The following is a 23,804-nucleotide window of genomic DNA, read 5'->3' as shown; positions in this document are numbered from 1 at the left end:
TTACCCTCCCCCTTCCCACTAGTACCCCCTCCCCACACACACTGTGCCTATTTTTCAGTCCTGATTTTCATTATTAACATTTAAGTTGACGTCCAAAGGGGTGTCTCAATGTACGCCCATAGTGGGTGTGCTTTACTTTGGTCTGTTCCATCCCTTCAATTACTCTCTCTTACTCCCCCCATTTTCAACAGTTTTCAATACACATCCTTATATCCTCTACCTTTATGATACACAATATTACTGATGCTCTATCATCTTCTTTTCCTTTCCTTCTTCCCCTGAGTTCCATAGTGTAGTTTGACTGTTACAAACATGTTCTACATTTGAATTTGTGTATGATCATGCTTGTTTTTGTGTATATGCTTATCTTTGGATCAGTCTTCCTGGTACAAGGGAAAACATGTGTCTTTTGTGTTTCTAATCCTAGCTAACTTCACATAACATGATTTCCTCCAGTTGCACCCATTTACATTCAAACCCCATATGTACCACAATATCATGATCCATTCACTAGTTGTAGGGCATCTGGGTTGTTTCTAGAACTTGGCTATTGTGAATAGTGCTAGGGTGAACATCAGTATACAGGTGTCTCTACTGTCTCCTGTCTTAAGTTCTTTTGGGTATATGCCCAGGAGCTGTATCATTGGATCATATGGCAGTTCTTTCTCTAGTTTTTTGAAGAATCTCTATACTGCTTTCCATGGTGGTTGTACTAACTTGCATTCCCACCAGCAGTGTATAAGTGTTCCTGTTTGATCACATCCTTGCCAGCATTTGTTGTTATTACCCTTGATTATGGCCATTCTAACTGGGCTGAGATGAAATCTAAGTGGTTTTTTGATTTGCATCTTTTATAACCAGGAAAGTTGAACACTTCTTCATGTGTTTTCTGTCCTTTTACTGGATTTCTTCCTTTGAGAATTCTCTATTTTATTCATGTGCCCATTTCTTCATTGGGGTATTGATTCTTTGGAGACTGAGTTTTTTGAGTTCCCTATAGATTCTGGATATTAGTCCCTTATCGGATGAGTAGCTGGCAAAGATTTTCTCCCATTCTGTGAGCCATCTCTTGAGTCTGGTGACTGTTTCCTTTGCTGTGCAGAATCTCTTTAGTTTGATGCAGTCCCATTTGTTCATTGTTTCTCTCAGATACTGCACTTTTTCAGTTCTGTTTAGGAAGTCGTTCCATGTACCTACCTGTTCTAGTGTATTTCCTACTGCTTCTTGGAGTTGTTTCAGGGTTTCAGGCCTTCTGTCAAGGTCTTTGATCCACTTTGAGTTGATTTTGGTACAGGGTGAAAGACAGGGATCTAGTTTCAGTCTTCTACATATGGATATCCAGTTTTCCCAGCAGCATTTGTTGAAGAAGCTGTCTTTTCTCCGTCATGTGTTTTGGGCTCCTGTGTTGAAGATCAGTTGGCTATAGCTGCATGGATTTATGTCTGGATCTTCTATTCTGATCCATTGGTCTTCCTGTCTGTTTTTGTGCCAGTATCATGCTGTTTTTATTGTTATGGCTCTGTAGTATAGTTTGAAGTCAGGTATTGTGATGCCTCCAGCATTGGACTTTTTGCTCAGAATTGCTTTAGCTATTCAAGGTCTTTCGTGTTTCCATATGTATTCCACGATTGATTTTTCTGTTTCTGTACAGAATGTCATCGTAATGACATTCTTTTGGTGGGGATTGCATTGAACATGTAGATTGCTTTTGGTAGTATGGCTCTTTTTAAAATGTTTACTGATCTGTGAGCATGGAAGGTCTCTCCATCTTCTGATGTCTTCTTTGATCTCTCTCTTCAGTGGTTTATAGTTTTCATTAAAAAGGTCTTTGGTTTCTTTTGTTAAATTTATTCCAAGTATTTTGTTGTTTTTGAGACTATTGTAAATGGGATTGTTTCCCTGATTTCTTTCTCAATCTGTGCATTGTTGATACGTAGAAAAACTACTGATTTCTGTATGTTAACTTTGTATCCTGCTATTTTTCCAAAAGAGTTTATAGTTTCTAGTAGTTTTTTAGTAGAGTGTTTGGGGTCTCTTAGGTATAGGATCATGTCATCTGCAAATAGGGATAGTTTGACTTCTTCCTTCCCTATTTGAATCCCTTTTACTTCTTGCTCTTTCCTTATTGCTCTGGCTAGGAATTCTAAAACTATACTGAATAGGAGTGGGGAAAGCAGACAGCCCTATCTTGTTCCTGACTTAAGGGGAACTGTTTCAGTAGTTCTCCATTTAATATGATGTTGGCCCAAGGTCTGTCATATATACCCTTGTGTTGAGAAACATTCCTTCTATTCCTACTTTCTTCAGAGCTTTTATCATGACAGGGTGCTGGATTTTGTCAAAGGCTTTTTCTGCACCTATTGAGAGGATTGTGTGGTTTTTGTACTTGCTTTTGTTTATGTGCTGTCTTACATTTATGGATTTATGTATGTTGAACCATCTTTGCATCCCTGGAATGAAACCAACTTGGTCTTGGTATATGATCTTTTTGATGTGTTGTTGGATTCTGTTTGCCAGTATTTTGTTGAGAATCTTTGCATCTGTATTTGTTAAAGACATTGGTCTATAGTTCTCTTTTCTGGTTACATCTTTGTTTAGTTTTGGGATGAGTATAATACTGGCTTCATAGAATGAGTTTGGTAGTGTTCCTTCCCTTTCTATTTCCTGGAAAAATTTGAGGAGTATTTGTGTTAGTTCTTCTTTAAATGCTTTATAAAATTCAGCTGTGAATCTATCAGGTCCTGGGCTCTTCTTTGTAGGAAGACTCCTTATTACTGTTACAATTTCATTGTAAGTAATAGGACTATTTAGGTGATTAATATCTTCTTGGTTCAATTTTGAATTGGTTATATATATCTAGGAATGTATCCATTTCATCTAGATTCTCCAGTGTATTTGAATATAAGTCTTCAAAGTACTAATGATTCTCTGGATTTCATTGGTATTTTGTGGTTATGTCTCCTTTTCACCTCTGATTTTATTAATTTGGATATTCTCCCTCCTCTGTTTTGTCATGTTGGCTAAGGGTATGTAGATCTTGTTAATCTTTTCAAAGAATCAACTTTTTGTTTCATTGATTCTTTGGATAGTTTGGTTTCAATCTCATTAATCTTGGCCCTGGTCTTTATTATTTCTCTCCACCTGCTGGTTTGAGGTTTGGTTTGTTCTTGTTTTTTTCTAAGAGCTTAAGGTACATCATCAGATTGTTTATTTGAGAGGTCTCTGTTTTTTTAATGCAGGCACTTATAGCTTTAACTTTCCCCTTAGCATAGCCTTTGCTGTGTCCCACAGATTCTGGTAGGTTGTATTTTCATTTTCACTGGATTCCAGGAACTTTTTGATTTCTTCCCTTATTACTTCAGTCACCCATTGGTTTTTCAGCAGTGTGCTATTCAGTTTCCATGTGTTTGAATATTTTCTGGGGTTTCTTTTGTTGCTGACATCTAGTTTTATTATGTTGTGGTCTGATATGATACAGGGGATTATTTCAGTTTTCTTGAATTTGTTGAGACTTGCTTTGTGTCCTAAAATATGATCTGTTTAGGAGAAATTTCCATGAGCTGCAGAAAAGAATGTGTGTGTACTGCCTAGTTTTTGGGTTTAATACTCTGTAGATATCAACCATGTCTATTTGGGTTAATGTGTGTAGTAGCTCTGAAGATTCTTTGCTGATCTTTTGTCTGAATGACCTATCTATTGGTGACAGGGGGGTATTTAGGTCTCCCATTATCACTGTGTTAGTGTCTATCAGTACTCTTAAGGCTATTAGAGATTTTGTAATGTAGATGGGAGCCCCTGTGACTGTGGCATATATGTTAAGGACTAATATTTCCTCTTGAAGAATTGTTCCTTTCACTAATATGAAGTGGCCTTCATTGTCTCTTCTGATTGATTTTAGTCTGAAGTCTATTTTGTCAGATATGAATATGGCTACTCCTGCCTGTTTATGGGGTCTGTTTGCTTGGAAAACTTTCTACCAGCCTTTGACTCTAAGCCGGTGTTTATTTTTTTCAGTGAGATGAGTCTCTTATAAGCAACATATGGTTGGATCTTGTTTTTTAACCCAGTTTGCTATTCCATGTCTTTTGATTGGAGCATTGAGGCCATTTATACTCACTGTTAATTGTTGAGAGGTGCCTGTTGTTTCCAGTCATTCTTGTTTCCCTGTTGTTTAGTTTTACCTATTCCTTGTTTATTTGTCTGCTTGCTCAAAGGGGTTTATTTTCTCTTGAGTCTTCCTGTCTCACTGTAGTTTCTTCTTCTAGACATAAAAATCTTTTAAGTATCTTCTGTAGTGCTGACTTGATGGTCACAAATTCCTTTAGTTTTTCCTTGTTGTGGAAGGTTTTAATTTCTCCTTCAATTAGGAAAGATAGTTTTGCTGGATAGACTAATCTAGGTTGACAGTTGCTTTCTTTCAGGGCCTGAATTATATTTTTCCATGACCTTCTTGCATTTAGAATTTGAGTTGAGAAATCTGCTGTTATTCTAATAGGTTTGCCTTTATATGTGACTTGTCTTTTCTCTTTTGCAGCTTTCAGAATTCTTTCTTTGTTCTGTGTGCTGAATGTGTTGATTATGATGTGTCTGGGGGTGTTTCTTTTTTTGGTCCTGTTGGTTTGGTGTTCTGTAGGCTTCCTGCACCTGGGTGACTCTCTTTCTCAAGGTTAGGGAACTTTTCTGTTATTATTCTATTGAATAGGTTGTCAATGCCTTTACTTTGTATCTCCTCTCCTTCTTCTACACCCATGATTTGTAGGTTTGGTCTTTTCATGGTGTCCCAAATATCGTGCATGTTTCATTTGTATTTTCTTAGCATTCTTTCATTTTTTTACTGTTTGGTCTAATTCCTCTACTTTGTCTTCTGTTCCTGACACTGTTTTCAACTTGCTCCACTTTGTTCACCAAACTTTCGATTGCAGTATTTATTAGGGATATTGAGTTATTCCAAAAAATCAATTTTTTCAGGGTTTCCATCTTTATTGATTTCCCCTCTTATATCCTGAATACCCTTCTTAATTTCATTCATCCATTTGTTTGTATTCTCTTTGAGCTCATGTAAGTGTTTATTCATATTCTCTTTAAGGTCAAATACTAACTTTTGTGTTTCTTCTTTGAGGTCATTAATCATTTTTACTATTGTTTTTTGGAATTCATTATTTGATAGCTCTTTCTCTATGCAGGCATTTGGATCCTTAATGTTGGAATTGGCTTTTAATGGAGAATAGCTGTCTTGCATTTTCATTCTGCGTTGAGATTTACACATCTGCAGTTGTTTTTGGTTAGGGTTTTAGTCCCTTATTCCCCTGTAAATTAGGGTTTTGTGGGGTTTTTTCTCTCCTGGTACTTCAGCAGTGTTCCTCAGAGAGGGGTATGCTGGATATGTTAGCCCTTGCAGGGTTCTTGTTTTGGTGCTGATTACCTGTTTTCTCTCCTCAGCAAGGAGGCTGCAGTTCCTGCTCTTTGATGGGGACATAGGGGTTTTCCCTATGTAGTGGAGAGCACTGGGTCTCTGTACACTGTGGGGGGCAGGCCTCCTATCACTAGTAGAGTAGTGGATTCCCACTCAGTGGAGGAGCTGGGATTCCAGCCCTTGGACAGGAGAGAAGTGACCCTTCTACAGGGAGGTGCAGTGTGAAGCTCTGGACCTCTGTGTACCCTGGGCTAACAGGGCTTCTGGTGTTGTCTACAGAGTGGCAAGTTAGAGCTTTCCTTCCCTCAGTGGGGAATCTTGTGTTCTTGCTTTTTGGTTCTTCCTCAAGAAGTGAGGGCTTCCTTGCTGTCAGGGACAGTGGGGAGTGCTGGGCCTCCATGCTCTGTAGGGAGAGAAGCCTGCCGGCACCAAAAAATAGCAAAGCCTGGATCCTGAGATTCACTTGGGTGTGTGGTGTCAGGCTCCTGGCACCAACTAGTAAGTTGAGGGTTCCCGTGGGGCAGCAGAACCAGCAGTTCTTGAATCGTCTGGTGTCCACAAGGCAGCAGAGGCTCTGGGGCCTATTTGTGTTGGGGTGTGGGCTTCCAGGAACCACAGCAGCTGCTACAGGTGCAGGGGACCCAAGTCTGAAGGTAGCATGAGCCCTGAGGCTTGCTTGATGGTGCTGGGCTACCTGGAGTCACAGCAACTGCCGGAGGTGCAGGGGAACCAAGCCTTCAGACAGCAGGGGTTCTGGAACCTGCTTTCCAGGTGTGGGCTCCAGGAGGGTAGTGCAGGAGCGCCGCAAGCATGAGGGGAACCAAGCCTTCGGGTAGCGGGAGCCCTCAGGCCTGATTTCCTGCGTGGGCTTCCAGGATCTCAGTTTAACAGCTCTGCTGCCGGTAAGCAGCAGGAGTTCCTGGGCCAATCTCCCTCATGGGCTTCAGGGAGCTCAGCTCTGTGGTGTTGCATCCAGGGAAACCAAGCTTGCTGGCTTGCACCTTTTGTTACCTGTGGAGCTGCAGAAGCCAAAGGTCTTCCTTGCACAGGGGCACTGATTTTCCTGGAGTTTCAGGGTGAAGGTAGCAGGTCGTGTGGTAGGGAGGAGTGTAGATCTCTTAGTTCCTATGTGTGCCGGGAAGTAGGACTTACCGCCAAGTGATGGAGCCTGGAGCTACCCGGTGACTTCAGAGGTGGGGAATGGGCAGTGTTGAGCTGCAAGCTGTTCTCCCTGTTCCTCCCATGGTTAGTTGTTTCTCCATTTGCAGATTCAGAGAGGGCTTTGTTTCTTGCTGGTTTTGGGACCCCGTAGGTGACTTTTGGGGTGCTCTGATCTTCCTTTGTCAGTGTAGTTATTTGCCACTGGTCTATAGGGATGTCAGCAATCTGCCATCTTGCCCCCTCCTTTTCTCTACTGAACTTTTATGTACAGCTTGCCCTGCTTACCTCAGACTGTTCCCTAAACCCTTCTGAGTCCTGTTCTTGTGGGGACATTTTTACCATAAGTCTCAGGCCTCAGTTGATACCCTGTTAGTAAGCCAAGACCTTCCCTCTGATTTATCTAATCATTATGATTCCTTTAATTCTTTATTCACCTTCACCTCTTACTCAATCATGATTACTTGGTTTTCAGCAGGTTAAATCTGGCCTTAAAAGGAGCCCCAAAATGCTCACCAATTATTCCTAACTGTAATTTCTCAATAGAGGCTTCTTTCCTGCAATTTCTAATTACCACTGATTTGTAGAGTAGAGCTCATCTGTTAAATTAAGCTCTATTTTGATTGGCATGTGCTGAGGTCATTGTTTCATACTTAAGTGTCTTCAGCTACAAAGGTATTTGCACGCTCAGAATGCTTCCAGCGATTCCTAATTTCTCACCACTTAATGGAAAGAGTGTCCTGAACTCTTGCTCAATACACTAGCCTTTCTTTGAGAGCCATCTTTTTACTGGGACATAATATTTGTACATCTTTAGGGGTACATTATGGTAAATAGATACATGTGTGCAATGTTTAATAATCAAACCAAGGTAATAAACCCATCTTTTCAAGCATTAATTATTTTTATATGTTGTGAATTAGTACTCTTCTAGCCATTTTGAAATACATCAGAGATTGTTTTAAATAAAGTTGTCCTACTGTGCCATAGAAAATTAATTCCTACTGTCTGTATTTTGGTGCCTTCTAACTTCTTTCCACCCTTGTCCCCCCATGCCTTTCCCAGTCTCTAGTGACTACTATTCCACTCCATTCCTCTATGAGATTGACTTCCTAGCTTCCACAAATAAGTGAGAACATGTGACATTTGTCCTTCTGTGTCTGACTTATTGTGCTTAATGTATGTTGTTGACAATGACAAGATTTCATTCTTTTTATGGCTGGACAATATTCCTTTGAGTAAATGTAACACATTTTCTTTATCCTTTCATCTATGGATGGGCATCAAGGTTGATGCCATAGTTTAACTATCATGACTGTAATAAACACGGAAATGCAAGTATCTTTTCTAGTATAATGATTTCATCTTTTTCAGAGATATATCCAGGAGTGGAATTGCTAGATCATATGGTAGTTCTATTTTTTAACTTTTTAAGGAAACTCTGTGCTGTTTTCTGTAATGGCTATACTAATTTACATTCCAACCAATAGTGAATAAGCGTTCTCCTAAAAGTTTTAGGAGGGAGGGAGGAGGGAGGGAGGGAGGAAGGAAGGAAGGAAGGAAGGAAGGAAGGAAGGACCAGTATTTGTTATTTTTTTTTCTTTTTGGTGATTCCCATTCTAATAGGAGTGAGAAAATATTTCATTATAATTTTGATTTGCATGTCCCTGATGATTAGAGAGAAAACATTTTTCATATACTTGTTGGCCATTTGTATGTCTTCTTTTGAGAGCGTCTATTCAGATTTGTAGCTTATTTCTTAGTTGGATTATGTGGGGAAGGTTGTGTTCAGCTTTTTGAGTTCCTTGTGTATTCTGAATCTGTCATCAGATGAATAATTTGCAAATATTTTTTCCTATTCTGTAGGTTGCCTCTTAACTCTGTTGATTATTTCTTTGTTGTACAGAGCTTCTTAGTTCAAAATAATCCTATTTGGCTTATTTTATTTTTGTTGTGTGTGACGTTGGAGTCCTGTCTTAAAAATCATTGCCTACACTGATATCTTTGAAGTGTTTCCCCGTTTACGTGCAGTAATTTCACTTTCAAGCTTTACATTTAGGCCTTTCATCAGGAAGACATCTAACTTCATTTTTCTGCATATCAATATCCAACTTTGCCAGCACAATTCATTGAAGAGCTTTCCTTTCTCCTCTGTATATTCTTGGGCCCCTTGTCAAAATCAGTTGGTTGTATGCATGTAGATTTTCTGGATGTTATTCTATTCCATTACTACATGTGTCTGTATTTATGCCAGGCCAGTACTGTTTTCGTTACTAAAGCATTGTATTATGTTTTGAAGTTGGGTATTGTGATGACTTTTTATTGTTTGGTTTTATTTTTGCTCAGGATCACTTTGGCTAGTCTAGGTCTTGTATTGGTCCATAGAATATTGTATTCCTAGTTCTTCCTGCTGTGATTGCCTATATTTGTCCCACATGAATTTTAGGATTTGTATTATTCTGTGATGAAAATCATTGGTATCTTGATTTTTAAAATACACTGAAATGCTATTGCTTTGGGAATAGCATTGTTATTTTAACATTAATTCTTCTCATCCATCAATACAGGGTATCTTGCCATTTCTTGTGTCTCCTCTATAATTTTTTTCATCAGTGTTTATAATTTCATTGTAGAGCTCTTTCACTTCATTGGTTAAATTTTTTTCTAACTTTTTTGAGATAAGATGTAGCCCAGACTGAGCTCCACCTTACAGTCTTCTTGCCTCTACCTCCCCAGAGCAAATATTTTATTTTTTATAGCTGTTGTGAATGGAATGATTTTCTTCTTTTTCAGCAAGGTCATTATTGATGTTTAAAAATGCCCTGGTCTTCTGTATGTTGATTTTGTGCCCTTCAATTTTACTAAATTTGTTTATCAGTTCTAACAGCATTTTTATGAATATTTAGGTTTTTATTTACCTATTTGTTTCATGGTACTGGGGTTTGAACTCAGTGCCTCACACTTGCTGACCACGTGCTACACCACTTGAGCCACATCTCCAGCCCATAAACAGTGATATTTCTGGGTACTTTTCCTATGCTATTTTTTGGGGGCACTACTAGGGTTTAACTCAGAGCTTCACACTTGATAGCCAGGCACTCTACCACTTGAGCCATGTTCTGAACTCTTTAAATTTTGATGAAGTCCAACTTGCCTTTGTTGTTGTTGTTTTGTTTGTTTGTTTGTTTTTTAAGAACGAGGGTTTGAAGTCAGGGCCTTGAACTTAACAAGTAAGCACTCTACACTTGGACCATACCCCATCCCTAGGTTTTTCTTTGTATCAAACCATGTCATCTTTAAATTGAATAATTTAACTTCCATTCCAATTTTGATGCCTTTTATTTCTTTCTCTTGCCTAATGGCTCTAGCTAAAATTTTTAGTACAATGTTACATAAGAGCAAAGAAAATGGATACCTTGGTCTTGTTCATGATCTTAGGAAAAATCCTTTCAGCCTTTCCCCATTCAGTGTGATTAATAAAATGTATTAAAGGCATGATCTTCATGGCACTATTGAAAGCTGATGGAACCTTAAGAGATGGGGCTAAGTCGGAGGAAGTTAGATCATTGGAGATACATCCTGAGAAGTAATGTTGGAATACTGGCCCTTTCTCCTCTCTCTCTCTTTCTCGCTCTCTCTCTCTGTCCCTCTCTCCCTCTCTTTTTCTCTCTCCCTCTCTCCCTCCCTACCCCCCACCTCCTGGCTGCCATGAGGTGAGCAGCTTTGCTCTATCATATGCTTCCTGCCATTATGTTCTGCCTCACCACAGGCCTAAGTGACTATAACTGAAACCTCTGAAACTAGAAATAAATCTTTCCTCCTTTTAAGCTGATTTTTCTCATGTATCATGACACAGTGACTTGATACAATTTCAATTTTTGAAATCTGTTGAGAGTTGATTAGTGATCTAACATATGATCTACCTGGAGAATGTTCTATGTAGCATTGAAAAGTTTGTATTTTGCTGCTGATGGATGGACTGTTCCATACTTGTTTGTTAGACCCGTTTTCTCTATAGTATGGTTCAACTCTGGTATTTATTTATTTATTTATTTATTTATTTATTTCTGTCAGATCAGTCCAAGGAGGAAAGTTGGGTGTTGAAATCCCAAACTATTACTGTATTAGAGCTTCTCTGTCCCTTTAGATCTAAAACATGATTTATATATTTGGGAGGTCCAGTGTTGAGTGCATATATATTTACAGTTGTTGTGTCTTCTTGCTGAATTGTTTTATCAATCTATGACAACTATTTTTTGAGTCTATTTACACTATTCAATTTAAAGTTTTCTTTACCTTGTATGATTATAGCTACTCCTGCTTGCTTTTGGTTTCCATTTGTGTGAATATCTTTTTCCAACCCTACACTTTTAGTGTATTGCTACCAGTTAAGTGAGTCTCTTGTAAGCAATAAAACAAGTTGGATCTTGTTTCCCCCCACACATACCTTTCATTTGGCAAGTCTATGTCCTTTGATTGGTGAATTTAATTCATTTGCATTCAAAGTTATTATTAATGAGTTTGAACCTTGCCTTCTCATTTTGTTAATTTTTCTGGTTTTTTTTTTTTTGTATATTCTTTATTCTTTTCCACTTGCTTATTATTTATCTTTGTGATTTGGTAGTTTTCTGTCTGTCATGCTAAAATTTGATCTCTTTCTTTTTTTTGTATATCTCCTATTCTAGTGTTTATTGTATATTTTGTATTTTCATAATGGTGATTATCACCCTTTTGTTTCTAGTATAAAATTCCCAATAGCATTTCTTGTTGGACTTATAGAGATGAGTTCCCTTAGTTTCTACTTATCAAAGAAAGACTTTTTTCTCCTTCATTTCTAAAGAATAATTTTTCTGGGACTAGTATTCTTGGTTGGCAGCTTTTTGGTTTTGATTATTTTTAATTTCAAGACTGAATATATCATGCAATTCTCTTTTGGCCTGTAAAGTTTCTGCTGAGAAATTCACTGTAAGTGCAATGGGCATTACTTTATGTGTGGCATGATTCTCTTTTGCTGTTTTATAGGATTTTCTCTTTGTGTTGTATGTTTGACTTGGTGAAGATCTTTTGGGTTGAATCAGTTGGGGTCCTTTAAACTTTTTTTTTTTAATTTCTTTTATTCATATGAGCATACAATGTCTGGGCCTTTAAACTTCTTATATCTTAATGTCTGAATGTCTGTACATCTTTGAAGATTTGGGAAACTTTCAGCTTTCCCAGATCTTCATGAAATACATTTCCAATGCCTTTCTTCTTTTTTTCCTCCTCTAGAATTTCCACAATCTGAATATTTGTTCACTTAATGATGTCCCATAAGTCTCAAAGACTTTCTTCAATCTTTTTTTGTCTGATTGTGTTAACTTAAAACACCTCTACTTCAGTTCAGAAGTTCTTCTTTCCTTATTCTAGTCTGATGTAGAAATTCTCAAATATTTTTTATTTGATTGACTAATGGTTTAGCACCAAAATTTCTGATTGGTTATTTTTTATGATTTCTATCCTTAGTGAATTTCTCATTCATATAATGGTTTTTCTCATTTATTTATATCATCTATCTGTACTATCTTGCATCTTGCTGAATTTCCAGAGCACCATTTTGACTCTTTTTCAGACAGTTCATACATTTACTTCAAGTTGGGATCTATTCTGGAGAAATGTTGTGTTCCTTTGGAGATGCCAGGTTTCTTTTCATTCCTCTTGTGGTCCTACAGTGATGTCTGTGCATCTGGTGAAACAGTCACCTCTTGCAATTTTATGGATCATCTCTTATAGGAAAAGATTTCTTTAATTTAGATGTAATGTATGGTTCTAGTGCTTTGACTTTGACTATAGGTGACTTCAAAATGTAGCCTCTGTGTGATTTCTTCAGCTGTGATTGATGCCAGCAGTGTCTATGAGTTCCTCAATAGTCTAGATTACAGCAGTTCATGAAGGTAGTTGTATGATTTTGCAGTGAGCATAGGCTTCCAATGGAGCATTTCCTCAGGCCACAGAGTTTAGCACCGATGGCACTTTGACTTGTAATAGCAGCTGCCACAGCCTTAGTAGAACAGGATGTAAAGAAGACAGATCCTAAAAGGCAAGCACAGGTGATGTCAGTGGCCTCAGTTCCTGAACTAAAGGATGTGAAGGACTTTTTTCCCAGGTTCCTCAGGATGAATGCAGGAATGCTTGGGGCTACAGGAATAACCAGCTATACCTCTGCAGCTACAGAATGGGATGGTAACTTCCTCAGTTCTCACGTGATGAGCAAGTGTAATGCTGGGACCTTTGGCAGTAGTAACTATGGATTCGTGGTTGTGAGATGTGAAGGGGACCTTTCCTAGGTCCCACAGGACAATTACATGGTGGCTGTGTGCTTGTAGTGCTGGTAACTGTTTCCCTGAGCTGTGGGACCTGGATTGCATCTTCTTCAGGTCCCATTTGACATACACAGGTGATTCCAGGGCTTTTGTCACCAGTATCTGTAGTTCCAAGACCATGGGCTGTTGAAGAAAACTTTCATATGTCCCCTGGAGTATATGGAGGTATATCGCTTGTGTGGTTATGCATGTTCCTGAAGGTGTAGGACATGAAGCAGATCTTCCCTAAGTCCTTCAGATGGTTCTGGGGCTTGTGACTTGGTATCTGTGATCCTGGAGCTACAGGTTATGGATGTGAAAGCTCCTTGGTTCCCAGAGACAAGCATGGTTGGATCAGGACTTTTTTCACTAGGAAATGTAATCCCAAGGCTGTGAGCTGGAAGGAGACCTTTCCTAGTTCCCATGGGGCAGGCCTGGGTGGGACTTGGGCTTGTGGTTCTGGCATCTGCTGGTCTGAAGCTGCAGGATGCTGGCAGGGCTCTCTTCCACTATGCAAGACAACAGAGCTTCAAGGTTTCTAAAGCAAGATAGAGCCTAGCAGTGGCTATTGTAACAGCTTGGATTCTGGGGGTTGGGGAAGGCCCAGTGCAAGTTCCTTCTTTGGAACATTTGCTTTTAAACCAGCCAGTCCCCTAAAGCAGACTTAAAAGTCTGTAGGGACTGTAGAATTCTCCAGAAGTTAGGACTGTCAGTTCGCTGCTGTGAAGGGGAATGCTGGTACTTTCCCTCTTACTTTTTGTGGCAATGTGCAGTACCACCCTGACCCCAAAGCCAGGAGCTGGGGTTGAAGTTACAGGGCTTTGTTGTTCTTTTCTCTGTGTTGCCCTTCTAACTTGGCATGCTGTTGAGGGTTTTCTATCATCTTCCCTGAGGATTTCTAGAGCTCTCCCTTAATCACTGTCCTCGAAAGTTTTTTCTTTGTTGCACTGATACTTCTCTGTGGCAGGGTTGTGCACAAGGTGCCTCTATCCAGCCATCATGGATCTCCTTTGAGAACCATCTTTCAGTTAGCAACTTCCCTCCAACAACACCCAACTTCCCTAATGATTCTACTATCCCTTACATGCAGATTGTAAAATTTTTATTACACCATTCTCCATTTTGAGTCCTAAAATCAAGATTAGGAAGATATGAGTTAAATCTTTATCTCTGTCCACAGACCATATAAAGAACTAAAAATAGCCCAGCTTCAGTGTTTCTTGTGTTATTGACTTGTTGTACAATTATTTGTTTTTAGTTTCCAAAGAAAAGAATCTCCCAGCCTTTGCTTTATCTGCCTTTTTCTGATTGTGCATACGGATTTATACCTACTCAACTGTCCTACCAACAGTTCCATACCAGTTTCCCAAAGGGTCTTGTTTCCCCACACACTCACTCAACTTATTCACATAGCATTATAAATCAGTCAGTCTAGTATAAGCTTTCCCAGATTATTTTTAATATTTAAAATAAAACATGTTAAAGTAGTTATAGTCAATAGCCTTAATGAGTAGAGCTTAATCAAAACCTGGACAAAAATCTAAAATAATTTGTTTCAAATTTGCTATTCCTGTAGAGTTACTTGGCTTGCTGGGAAAAGTTAGGAGCCTAGGTTTTAAAATTACTTTTCTATTGCTTGGTGAATATATCAGTTATTTATAAGAGTTGATCTTCAGTTATAAGTGGAAGTGATGACTTGTTTTATAGAGTTTTTAAAATCTGATGGTTTTATTGAAATCCACAGAATCTACATAAACAGATATATGGCTTTCGTTTTTTAACTTTTTAGGAAATCAATGTATTGACAGTTGCATTGGTCAACCAAGACCGAGAGAACAGTATTGAGAAAAGAAGCCAAGGCTTAAAATCAGAGAAAGAAGCTCTCCTAATAGGTAAGGAAATTGTTTCTCCATCTATACACTTACATAATTATTAGGTCATTAACTTAAATAATATTTTAGTAATTCATCTCTATCTTGTTAGCAATTTAAATAGCTTTGCCTTCTAGTCTAAGGTGAGATTAATTTCGTCAAGATTACATACATTTCAAACAAGTGGCACACAAATTAATGGAGGTTTTGCTCTTTTGTAACCATAGGTATTAGGTAGTTGTCAGGAATAAAATTGAGTTCAAGAAAACAGATTAATGGTATCTCAAATGTCACAAATCTGAATTTTAAAATTTGGACATGGCACTTCTATCTGGAGGTCAGGATGGTTATTGTTCCAATGTTCCAAACCAAGCCAGATCCAGGCTGTTGAATAGCTTTGAACCTGGATACCAACCTCTGAGCCCCTTTAGCAAAGGCTACATCCCAGAGTCAGCCCTTAGGCCAGACCCATAATGCTGATGAAATGAGGAGCATCAAGACTTTGGTATTAGGATAACCAAAGACCATCTAATCCACACTTCCATGTCCACATGTGGATCATTTATCCAAAATGAGTAAGAGAGATTGGCCACTAAGAAGAGCAAAGAAGGAAGGAAATTGCTGTTAGTTGTCCCATCCCCGTCCCCGTCCTCCCCCCCTCCAGCCGCCAAAATACATCTAGGTTGGTTTTTCCTTGTTTGTATCAGAGACAAAGCTCTAACTGTTCTCTTTTGAAATTCATCATTATTTGATTCAGAAGCAGTACTTTACTCTCTCAGGGAAAAGTTCTTCAGGGAGATGTGTTGGTAATAGACCTGGGATGCCACCTTAGAACCTTGTCTGTCCCTGAAGCCCTCAAATCCAGAAACAAGAAGGCCAGTATCCTCACTCAGTAATATGCAGCCTTGATTCAAGCTATGCTTTGGCACTGACCCCAGCATGGAGTTCCAAGTTCAGACTGTGCTCTCTAAGGCGTGATTAACAATGACGAATGTGGCCACTGTACACACAAGATGAATTGTTCTCCTGTAGTTTGTTATCTGGCAGAAGTAGCACCTGGCTGCATTTTCTAAATACTGCATAAGTTCTCACCTCAACGTGACAGGTACACCAGGGCCTGCAGAGCTGGCACAGAAGGAATTAAATTCAAAAGATAGTCCAAACTTCATTCATCACATATAGATTTTTCAACTACAGGGTTATTGAATATGACATCAACTTAGAGATACTCCAAGGAAAACCAATTATTTTTTTTTCTCTCTGATGATATACAACTGTAATAACATGCCATGCATAACCCAAAATGAGCCCTTATGTGTTAGTAACTGGATTTTTCTCTTACTGGAAAATGTGTCCAACTCTGACAACTGTTTCTCTTTTAGTTTGACAAAGATGTGATTGCCTCTATAATGTTTTAGGGTATGAACAAAGCACATAATGACCTGCAAAAAAACTTTCCCTCTTTAAGTGTGAATATTGACCTTTAAAGTTTTTTAAAAGTGAGAACAGTCTCTATTTTCTTCCCACTAAGAGATTGTTTCTCCTTTTATTTTATGTTCTACTTGGAGAACACTGTTCATTTACATTGTCTTCTAAATAGTTTTTATATACATATGTACATACATTTATATCTTTGTGCATATATATATACATAAACATTGTACATTAATAGGGATAGACTGGGAGGTTATATTTATAATATTCCACTTCTGTTGTATCTTTAGTATCAAAAAATGAAATTAATTAACTCAAGTGTTAAAAAGAAAAAATGTTAATATGTCAGGATTTTCAACAACAGGTCCCATTTGGAAACCCCATATACAATTCCTGGTTTTTTGTGTCAGTGTAGGAGACATTTGACTCTTGTGTTTACATCCCCTTTTTTTATGATTGTTATATTGACCCATGTCTTTTAGGGGAGGGGTGAAAAGAGATTTGAAATAAAAATATTTAGAAATTTTTTAAAAAAGAATATACAACAAACAAGTTTTCTCAGACCTTTTTCCCTCACTGTGAGTCTTTTTTTTTTCATTTTTCTTTTATTATTCATATGTGCATACAAGGCTTGGTTCATTTCTCCCCCCTGCCCCCACCCCCTCCCTTACCACCCACTCCGCCCCCTCCCTCTCCCCCCCTCAATACCCAGCAGAAACTATTTTGCCCTTATCTCTAATTTTGTTGTAGAGAGAGTATAAGCAATAATAGGAAGGAACAAGGGTTTTTGCTGGTTGAGATAAGGATAGCTATACAGGGCATTGACTCACATTGATTTCCTGTGCGTGGGTGTTACCTTCTAGGTTAATTCTTTTTGATCTAACCTTTTCTCTAGTACCTGTTCCCCTTTTCCTATTGGCCTCAGTTGCTTTGAGGTATCTGCTTTAGTTTCTCTGCGTTAAGGGCAACAAATGCTAGCTAGTTTTTTAGGTGTCTTACCTATCCTCATCCCTCCCTTGTGTGCTCTCGCTTTTATCATGTGCTCATAGTCCAATCCCCTTGTTGTGTTTGCCCTTGATCTAATGTCCACATATGAGGGAGAACATACGATTTTTGGTTTTTTGAGCCAGGCTAACCTCACTGTGAGTCTTTTAAGCCAGCTTACTGATATTAGCATTTGGACTTTGGAGTTGGAGCAAAAGAGTACCAAGACACTCATCTTGAATTGACAGGATCAGTATATGTGAATATTTAGGTAGAAAGGAGGCTGAAGACTTTAGTGTTTGATTAGAATAAACTTAGGAGTACTTTTTTCCTTCAGTTCCCTATTGGTCTACCATTATTGATATTTTACTTTAGTCAACAGATGTGACTTCTTCCCCAAACTTACCCTCTACCAGATACCTGCATTCTAAATCTTATACTTTTTTGTAATAAAAGAGAGAGAATAAAAGAGAAGAGGTTCTAAGATTGACAGTGGATCTTTCTAGAGGATGTTTTTGCCCCCTGCCATTAAATGGGCCCCTCTGTTATCAGAGTTTGGCCATTCATACTTTGTAAATACCTGAAGGCTGAAACCACCAAAAGATGTCCCCTGAAGTTCCTTAATCTAGACATAGACTGTGGTAGGGACAAAACTGCTCTAGACCAGGTGAGAGAGAAAAGGAAGTTCCTGGTGCCAGGGTTACTCTCTTCTTAAATATTTTGGTAGGTAGAGTGGTTCTAAGAGGGCCCTGGCCTTCAGGTATACCTAAAAGGGTCAAGAATAATGCTCTTTGCAATCCTCCTGTAATTCTTCTCTTGGAATAGTTAACCATGTAGAGAGGACATATGGGCATGCTCTAAGCCAGTCTAGAAGTCCAGGTGTATAGCAGAAAAACTCCCTCCACTTGGAAGTATTAATTGGCAAAATCTTCATTACATCTGGGTAACCATAGTACATGCTATTTGACAATATGTTCAGGTGACCCAACATTCTCTGGTTACATTTATGTTACATGAGAAATATACAGTGGCAGATTGCTTGAAAGAGAAAGGAAATTTTAAAAAGATGCTATCTCTTCTGTTCATCAAAAGAAATGGTCTCTAAACTGAAGAGAACACCCACAAAGTGGGAGAAAATATTTGCCAGCTACACATCAGACAAAAGACTGATAACCAGAATATATAGGAAACTTAAAAAACTAAATTCTTCCAAAACTAATGAACCAATAAAGAAATGGGCAAGTGAACTAAACAGAACTTTCTCAAAAGAAGAAATTCAAATGGCCAAAAAACACATGAAAAAATGCTCACCATCTCTAGCAATAAAGGAAATGCAAATTAAAAACCACACTAAGATTCCACCTCACCCTGTTAGAATAGCCATCATTAGCAACACCACCAACAACAGGTGTTGGCAAGTATGTGGGGAAAAGGAACCCTCTTACACTGTTGGTGGGAATGTAAATAGTACAAGCACTCTGGAAAAAAATTTGGAGGCTACTTAAAAAGCTAAACATTGATCTACCATTTGATCCAGCAATACCACTCTTGGGGATATACCCAAAAGACTGTGACACAGGTTACTCCAGAGGCACCTGCACACCCATGTTTATTGCGGCACTATTCACAATAGCCAAGTTATGGAAACAGCCAAGATGCCCCACCACTGACGAATGGATTAAGAAAATGTGGTATTTATACACAATGGAATTTTATGCAGCCATGAAGAAGAACGAAATGTTATCATTCACTGGTAAATGGATGGAATTGGAGAACATCATTCTGACAGAGGTTAGCTTGGCCCAAAAGACCAAAAATCATGTTCTTCCTCATATGCAGACATTAGATCAAGGGCAAACACAACAAGGGGATTGGACTATGAGCACATGATAAAAGTGAGAGCACACAAGGGAGGGGTGAGGATAGGTAAGACACCTAAAAAATTAGCTAGCATTTGTTGCCCTTAACGCAGAGAAACTAAAGCTGATACCTTAAAATCAACTGAGGCCAACAGGAGAAGGGGACCAGGAACTAGAGAAAAGGTTAGATCAAAAAGAATTAACCTAGAAAGTAAAACACACACACAGGAAATCAATGTGAGTCAACTCCCTGTATAGCTATCCTTATCTCAACTAGCAAAAACCCTTGTTCCTTCCTATTATTGCTTATACTCTCTCTTCAACAAAATTAGAGATAAGGGCAAAATAGTTTCTGCTGGGTATTGAGGGGGTGGGGGGAGAGGGAGGGGGTGGAGTGGGTGGTAAGGGAGGGGGTGGGAGCAGGAGGAGAAATGACCCAAGCGTTGTATGCACATATGAATAATAAAACAATTTTTAAAAAAGATGCTATCTCAAATGGATTCGAAAGGATGTAGAACTGAGGTTAGAACTTTGTAAACAATGAGCAATCCTAGTTATTCATGATCATTTGTGACACTGATTTATCTGGGCAAAAGCCTGTATTCTGTCTGTTCTCACGAACACTTTATAAAATTACAGTCTGCATTTCAAGGGGTTTGTGTTGGTTTTTGTTAGAGAGGACCAGTGGGATTTTGTTAATGACATCATTTCGAGCTTTGCAAATCTGGATCCTAAGACTTGGGAGTTGAATATTTTTGCCAAACTTTCTTCTTGACAATTAATGGGTATAGGGTACTGTATTCCAACCCAACTGAAGAAGATAGGCCCTTCAAAGTCTTGTTGTTGTGGTTTCTGTATTTTTTATTTTGTGACCAATCCTTGTGAAGACAGGTTGACCTATAATTGGACCTTAAAGATTTAGACTTTTATGGAGGGCATTGTAGGGCAGCATTTTTTTTATCTCTTTATATCTTATAGCTCTGTGATAACCATATTTTAAGTCAGCTTCACACTGCTTAGTTTCTGTGCCAGAACTCCTGGTTCATTTCACCATGTCCCACACATTGGCGTCACTGAGCTACATTGAGTCAGTGCTTTTGATTTGGGACCAAAGCTTTGTTGCTGTGATTGGCTAGAAACCACTGGATATTATCATAAAGGAGAATGGATCAAATTTTTTATTAATAAGCTAATAGCTCTAAGGAAATGTTGACAATATGAGTCTGTATCACCCCATCTTCTCTTGCTTTTGAATTCCAGCTCAACAGATTTCCAATGTTTAGCAGCTGTGATTGGCACCCTGTCAATGCTAGTCATCATTGTAAATCCCATCCAGATATGATCAAAGTCTTGCAAAGAATTTGAACTATTTACAAAGCAGCTTTTCTTTAAAACTTCCTTGGGAGAATGATGGAGGGGGTGAATTCAATTATGACATATTGTAAGAAATTTTGTAAGTGTCACAGTGTACCCCCAGTACAACAATAATAAAAATGAAATATTAAAAAAATCTTTAGAAAATACAAACGTAAAAAAAACCTTCCTTGGTCCTCTGAGAACCATCCACAAATTCTCCTCACACTGCCGTCTCCATCATTGTCAGTCACCCTCTCACACATGTGCACAGCCTCTGCCAGAATCAAATGTTCCTGATTCCTGGGTGTTAGGGAGCAAGTGAATGGAATATGGAGAGACAGCATTTATGGAAGGTTGAGCAGTGACTTCTGGTGTTTTCAGTGAACAGAATTGAGGCTGCACTTAAGAAAACTACTTTAAAGTAATCTGGAGAGTATGTGTTTCTTTCTGAAAGTGACTGACCATAAAGAATGAGTCATTGACCTGTTCTTATTTCCAAAGCACAAATGTCCATCTGAATAAATCGGCAAACATTTGTCAAGAGCCAACTATAAGAATTATCAGCCTTCCTTGTGGAAAAAAATGGCTGTTGAAAGGCAGAATCTTTGGCCATTCACCAGATTCTGTTCATTGTAAAACTAATATTGGCGTGGATATGAAGCAGGTGTTTTTGGAACTGTTTTGAGAAATCACAGTCTACCCCACAACAATGCCAACATCAACACCTGGGTTAGCTGATGGTGGCAAGAGGATCTCTTCCTTCAAGAAGTTCACAGATCATTGGTAGGCATGGCAGCTCATGCCTGTAATCCTAGCTACTCAGGCAAAGATGGGAGCATCTCAGTTTGAGGCCAGCCCAGACAATATCAGTGATACCCTATCTCAAAAACAATCTGGGCATGTTAGGGCACACTGTAATTCCAACTACTAAAAGGCAGAAGTAGAAGGATCACAGTCCAAGGAGAATCTGGGCAAAAGCAAGAGACCCTATGTGAAAAACAAACTAAAGCAAAAAAGTTATGGGTATGGCTCAAGTGATAGAACTTACCTACCAAGAATGAGTTCCTGAGTTCAAACCATGGTATAACCAAAAGAAAGAAAAAAAAGTAGGAGTTCACAGATACTAAAAAAGCATGGATGAGGCTATGCACTCATGATGCACAGGAAGCAGAGTGTGAGAAATGGACTGAGGACCTTCAAAGGCATGCCCCCAATGACCTACTTCCTTGAGCTAGGCCCCACCTCCTAAAGTTTCCATCACTTCCCAAAATAGTGCCATCAGCTGGGGACCAAGCCTTCATTATTCGAGCATAACAACATTCACAAGGCCACTTCCTATCTATTACCTGTTTTGTTTTCTTTGTTATGCTTACCAGCATCTGAAAATATTTTATGTTTAATCTTTGTGTTTCTCATCTGTGTCGTTCACCTAGAATAAAGGTTCCACTAGAACCCTTTTTCTTTTACACGATGGTGTCCCCTAACACCATGGCAAATTGTTGCTGCTAAGTGAGTGTTTAAAGGGAGTGAATAATGAAAACAAAATCTAGCACTATTTGGTTTAAATGCTGCTCTCTTGGTCTTGGTGAGGTTCAAAACTGAGAAGAAATCAGTTGATTTTGATGGGATGCTCTTATGTGTAGCCTGTTTACATCAATCTTCCTAGCAAGATTTGCCACTGACTCTACAGAGCTGGTTTGTGTATTTTTCTGAAGTAGCTTTTAAGGAGCTGAGACTTGAAAAAGTCTGACAACTTCCTCAGCTCCTTTCTTTTGTCTGAAACTAGCTACTTACAATTGTATTTTCTACTATTGGGACATCCATTCTTCAATGTGAAGACCTCCTGCTTCTCTACAGAAAGGGCCAGCAGCAATGGTTGAATCTACCCCATTGCAGGCCCAGCAGTTCAGGGTTAGCTGAAGTCTTCACCCTCAATTCCCAGTGTTCCTCTTACCAAGCATTGAGGTCATTCCCAAAGGACCAAAATCTTCATTTGGCAATCTTGTGACATCTTTCATGAACTTTTGAGTTACAGCTATCCCTTTTCCATTCCCAGGGAATAGTCCAGTCCTTTGAAAGGACCTACAAAAAGACTCTATATAGGAAGCTCTCTCCCCCCACAAAACCACAACAAAAAAACTTAGCATGGTGGTACATGCCTGTAATCTCAGCACTCAGGAAGCTAGGCAGGAGTCTCCTGAGTTCAAGGCCAAGTCTGGGCTACATAGTGAGACCCTATCTCAAAAAAACAAACAACAAAAAACCTGGGCATCAGAGCTACATTTTTTTCAGGATGCCACTTAAAGATATTAAACCTAGCCAGGTATAGTGGGACACACATATAATACCAGCTACTAGGGAAGCAGAGGCTAGGAGGATTGTAAGTTCTAGGCCAGCCTGAGCAAAGTTATGAGGACCCTGTGTCACAAACAAAATGCAAATAGAAGGATCAGAGATGTGGTTCAGTTGTAGAGTGCTTGCCTCGCAAGCATGAGGCCCTGGGTTCAATCCCCAGTCCTCCCCCCCCCCATACACACACAAAAAAAAGATGTTCAAACTATCATCACCTCCCACCATCACCATTATTTCCTAAAAGTAGATTGTAGCAAAGAAAGAAGAGGAAGAGAAGAAAATAATAACCTCAGAATAAAATGATAGCTCTTTGTATCTCAGGAAGAGCAGGCAAGTCTCTGAAAGCTGTAATTTCAGCTTTATAGAGAAATTTAATTAATTCTTTCAACTTCATTTCACTGTAAACTTGTAAAAGCAGCTCTTCAAAGGACTGGCCATGGAGAGTGCTCATCTACACTCTTCAATTCAGCCTAATATAATCTGGGAACTTTCCTTTAAGACCTGACATTCATCTTGGAGCATCCTAAAAGCTGCACCCAGGAGAGCAAGTGGCTGAGATGCCATCTTGGATCAGTCAAGGTCCCCTGCAAATATAGGATGACCTACTATCAGGATGCTGTGCTTGCCTGGTCCCTGACTGCATTTTGGGCTAGTGAGGGTCTTCCCTTTGGCCTCTGGCTCCCTGGCTTCAATGCTCAGAATAAACAGAACATGAAACTTAAACCATCCAGAACCTGCTTAAAAGAGCATGTTAAAATGTCCACCTGAGCACAGCTTCTTAACAAAAAGCAGCACATGGTCTGTAGAGCTGACTTCCTCACTATTTGGACTTTGGATATAGGAACAGTGAGGATGGGAAGATAATGCTCGTTACTTCAGCCTAACACTAACATCCAACTGGTCATTTGTCAGTACAGTGTTGAGAGTTGATTTTCACAATGGAAAGGTCTTCTGACTTCTAATCAAACTCCAGCCAAAGCATCCATTCCCACCTTTAAAATGACCTTGTAAACGACAGCAGAGAAGAGGAAAGCACCTG

At 39.0% G+C, this 23,804-nt stretch overlaps 1 protein-coding gene across 15 annotated transcripts in view; it reads left to right on the top strand.

The window, feature by feature from the left end:
• Positions 1–23,804, top strand: part of Enox1 (ecto-NOX disulfide-thiol exchanger 1) — a 554,869-nt gene that overhangs the window by 513,826 nt on the left and 17,239 nt on the right. For all 15 annotated transcript variants that reach the window (XM_074043338.1, XM_074043336.1, XM_074043331.1 and 12 more), the window contains one exon: positions 14,699–14,801. In XM_074043338.1, coding sequence (XP_073899439.1) covers positions 14,699–14,801 — 103 coding nt within the window. The remainder of the gene's footprint in view (positions 1–14,698; positions 14,802–23,804) is intronic.

The sequence above is a fragment of the Castor canadensis genome, chromosome 10, assembly GCF_047511655.1.
Source record: "Castor canadensis chromosome 10, mCasCan1.hap1v2, whole genome shotgun sequence".
Lineage (NCBI taxonomy): Eukaryota > Metazoa > Chordata > Mammalia > Rodentia > Castoridae > Castor > Castor canadensis.
Note: the sequence above shows the minus strand (reverse complement) of the source record. Positions and strands in the feature narration are given on the sequence as shown.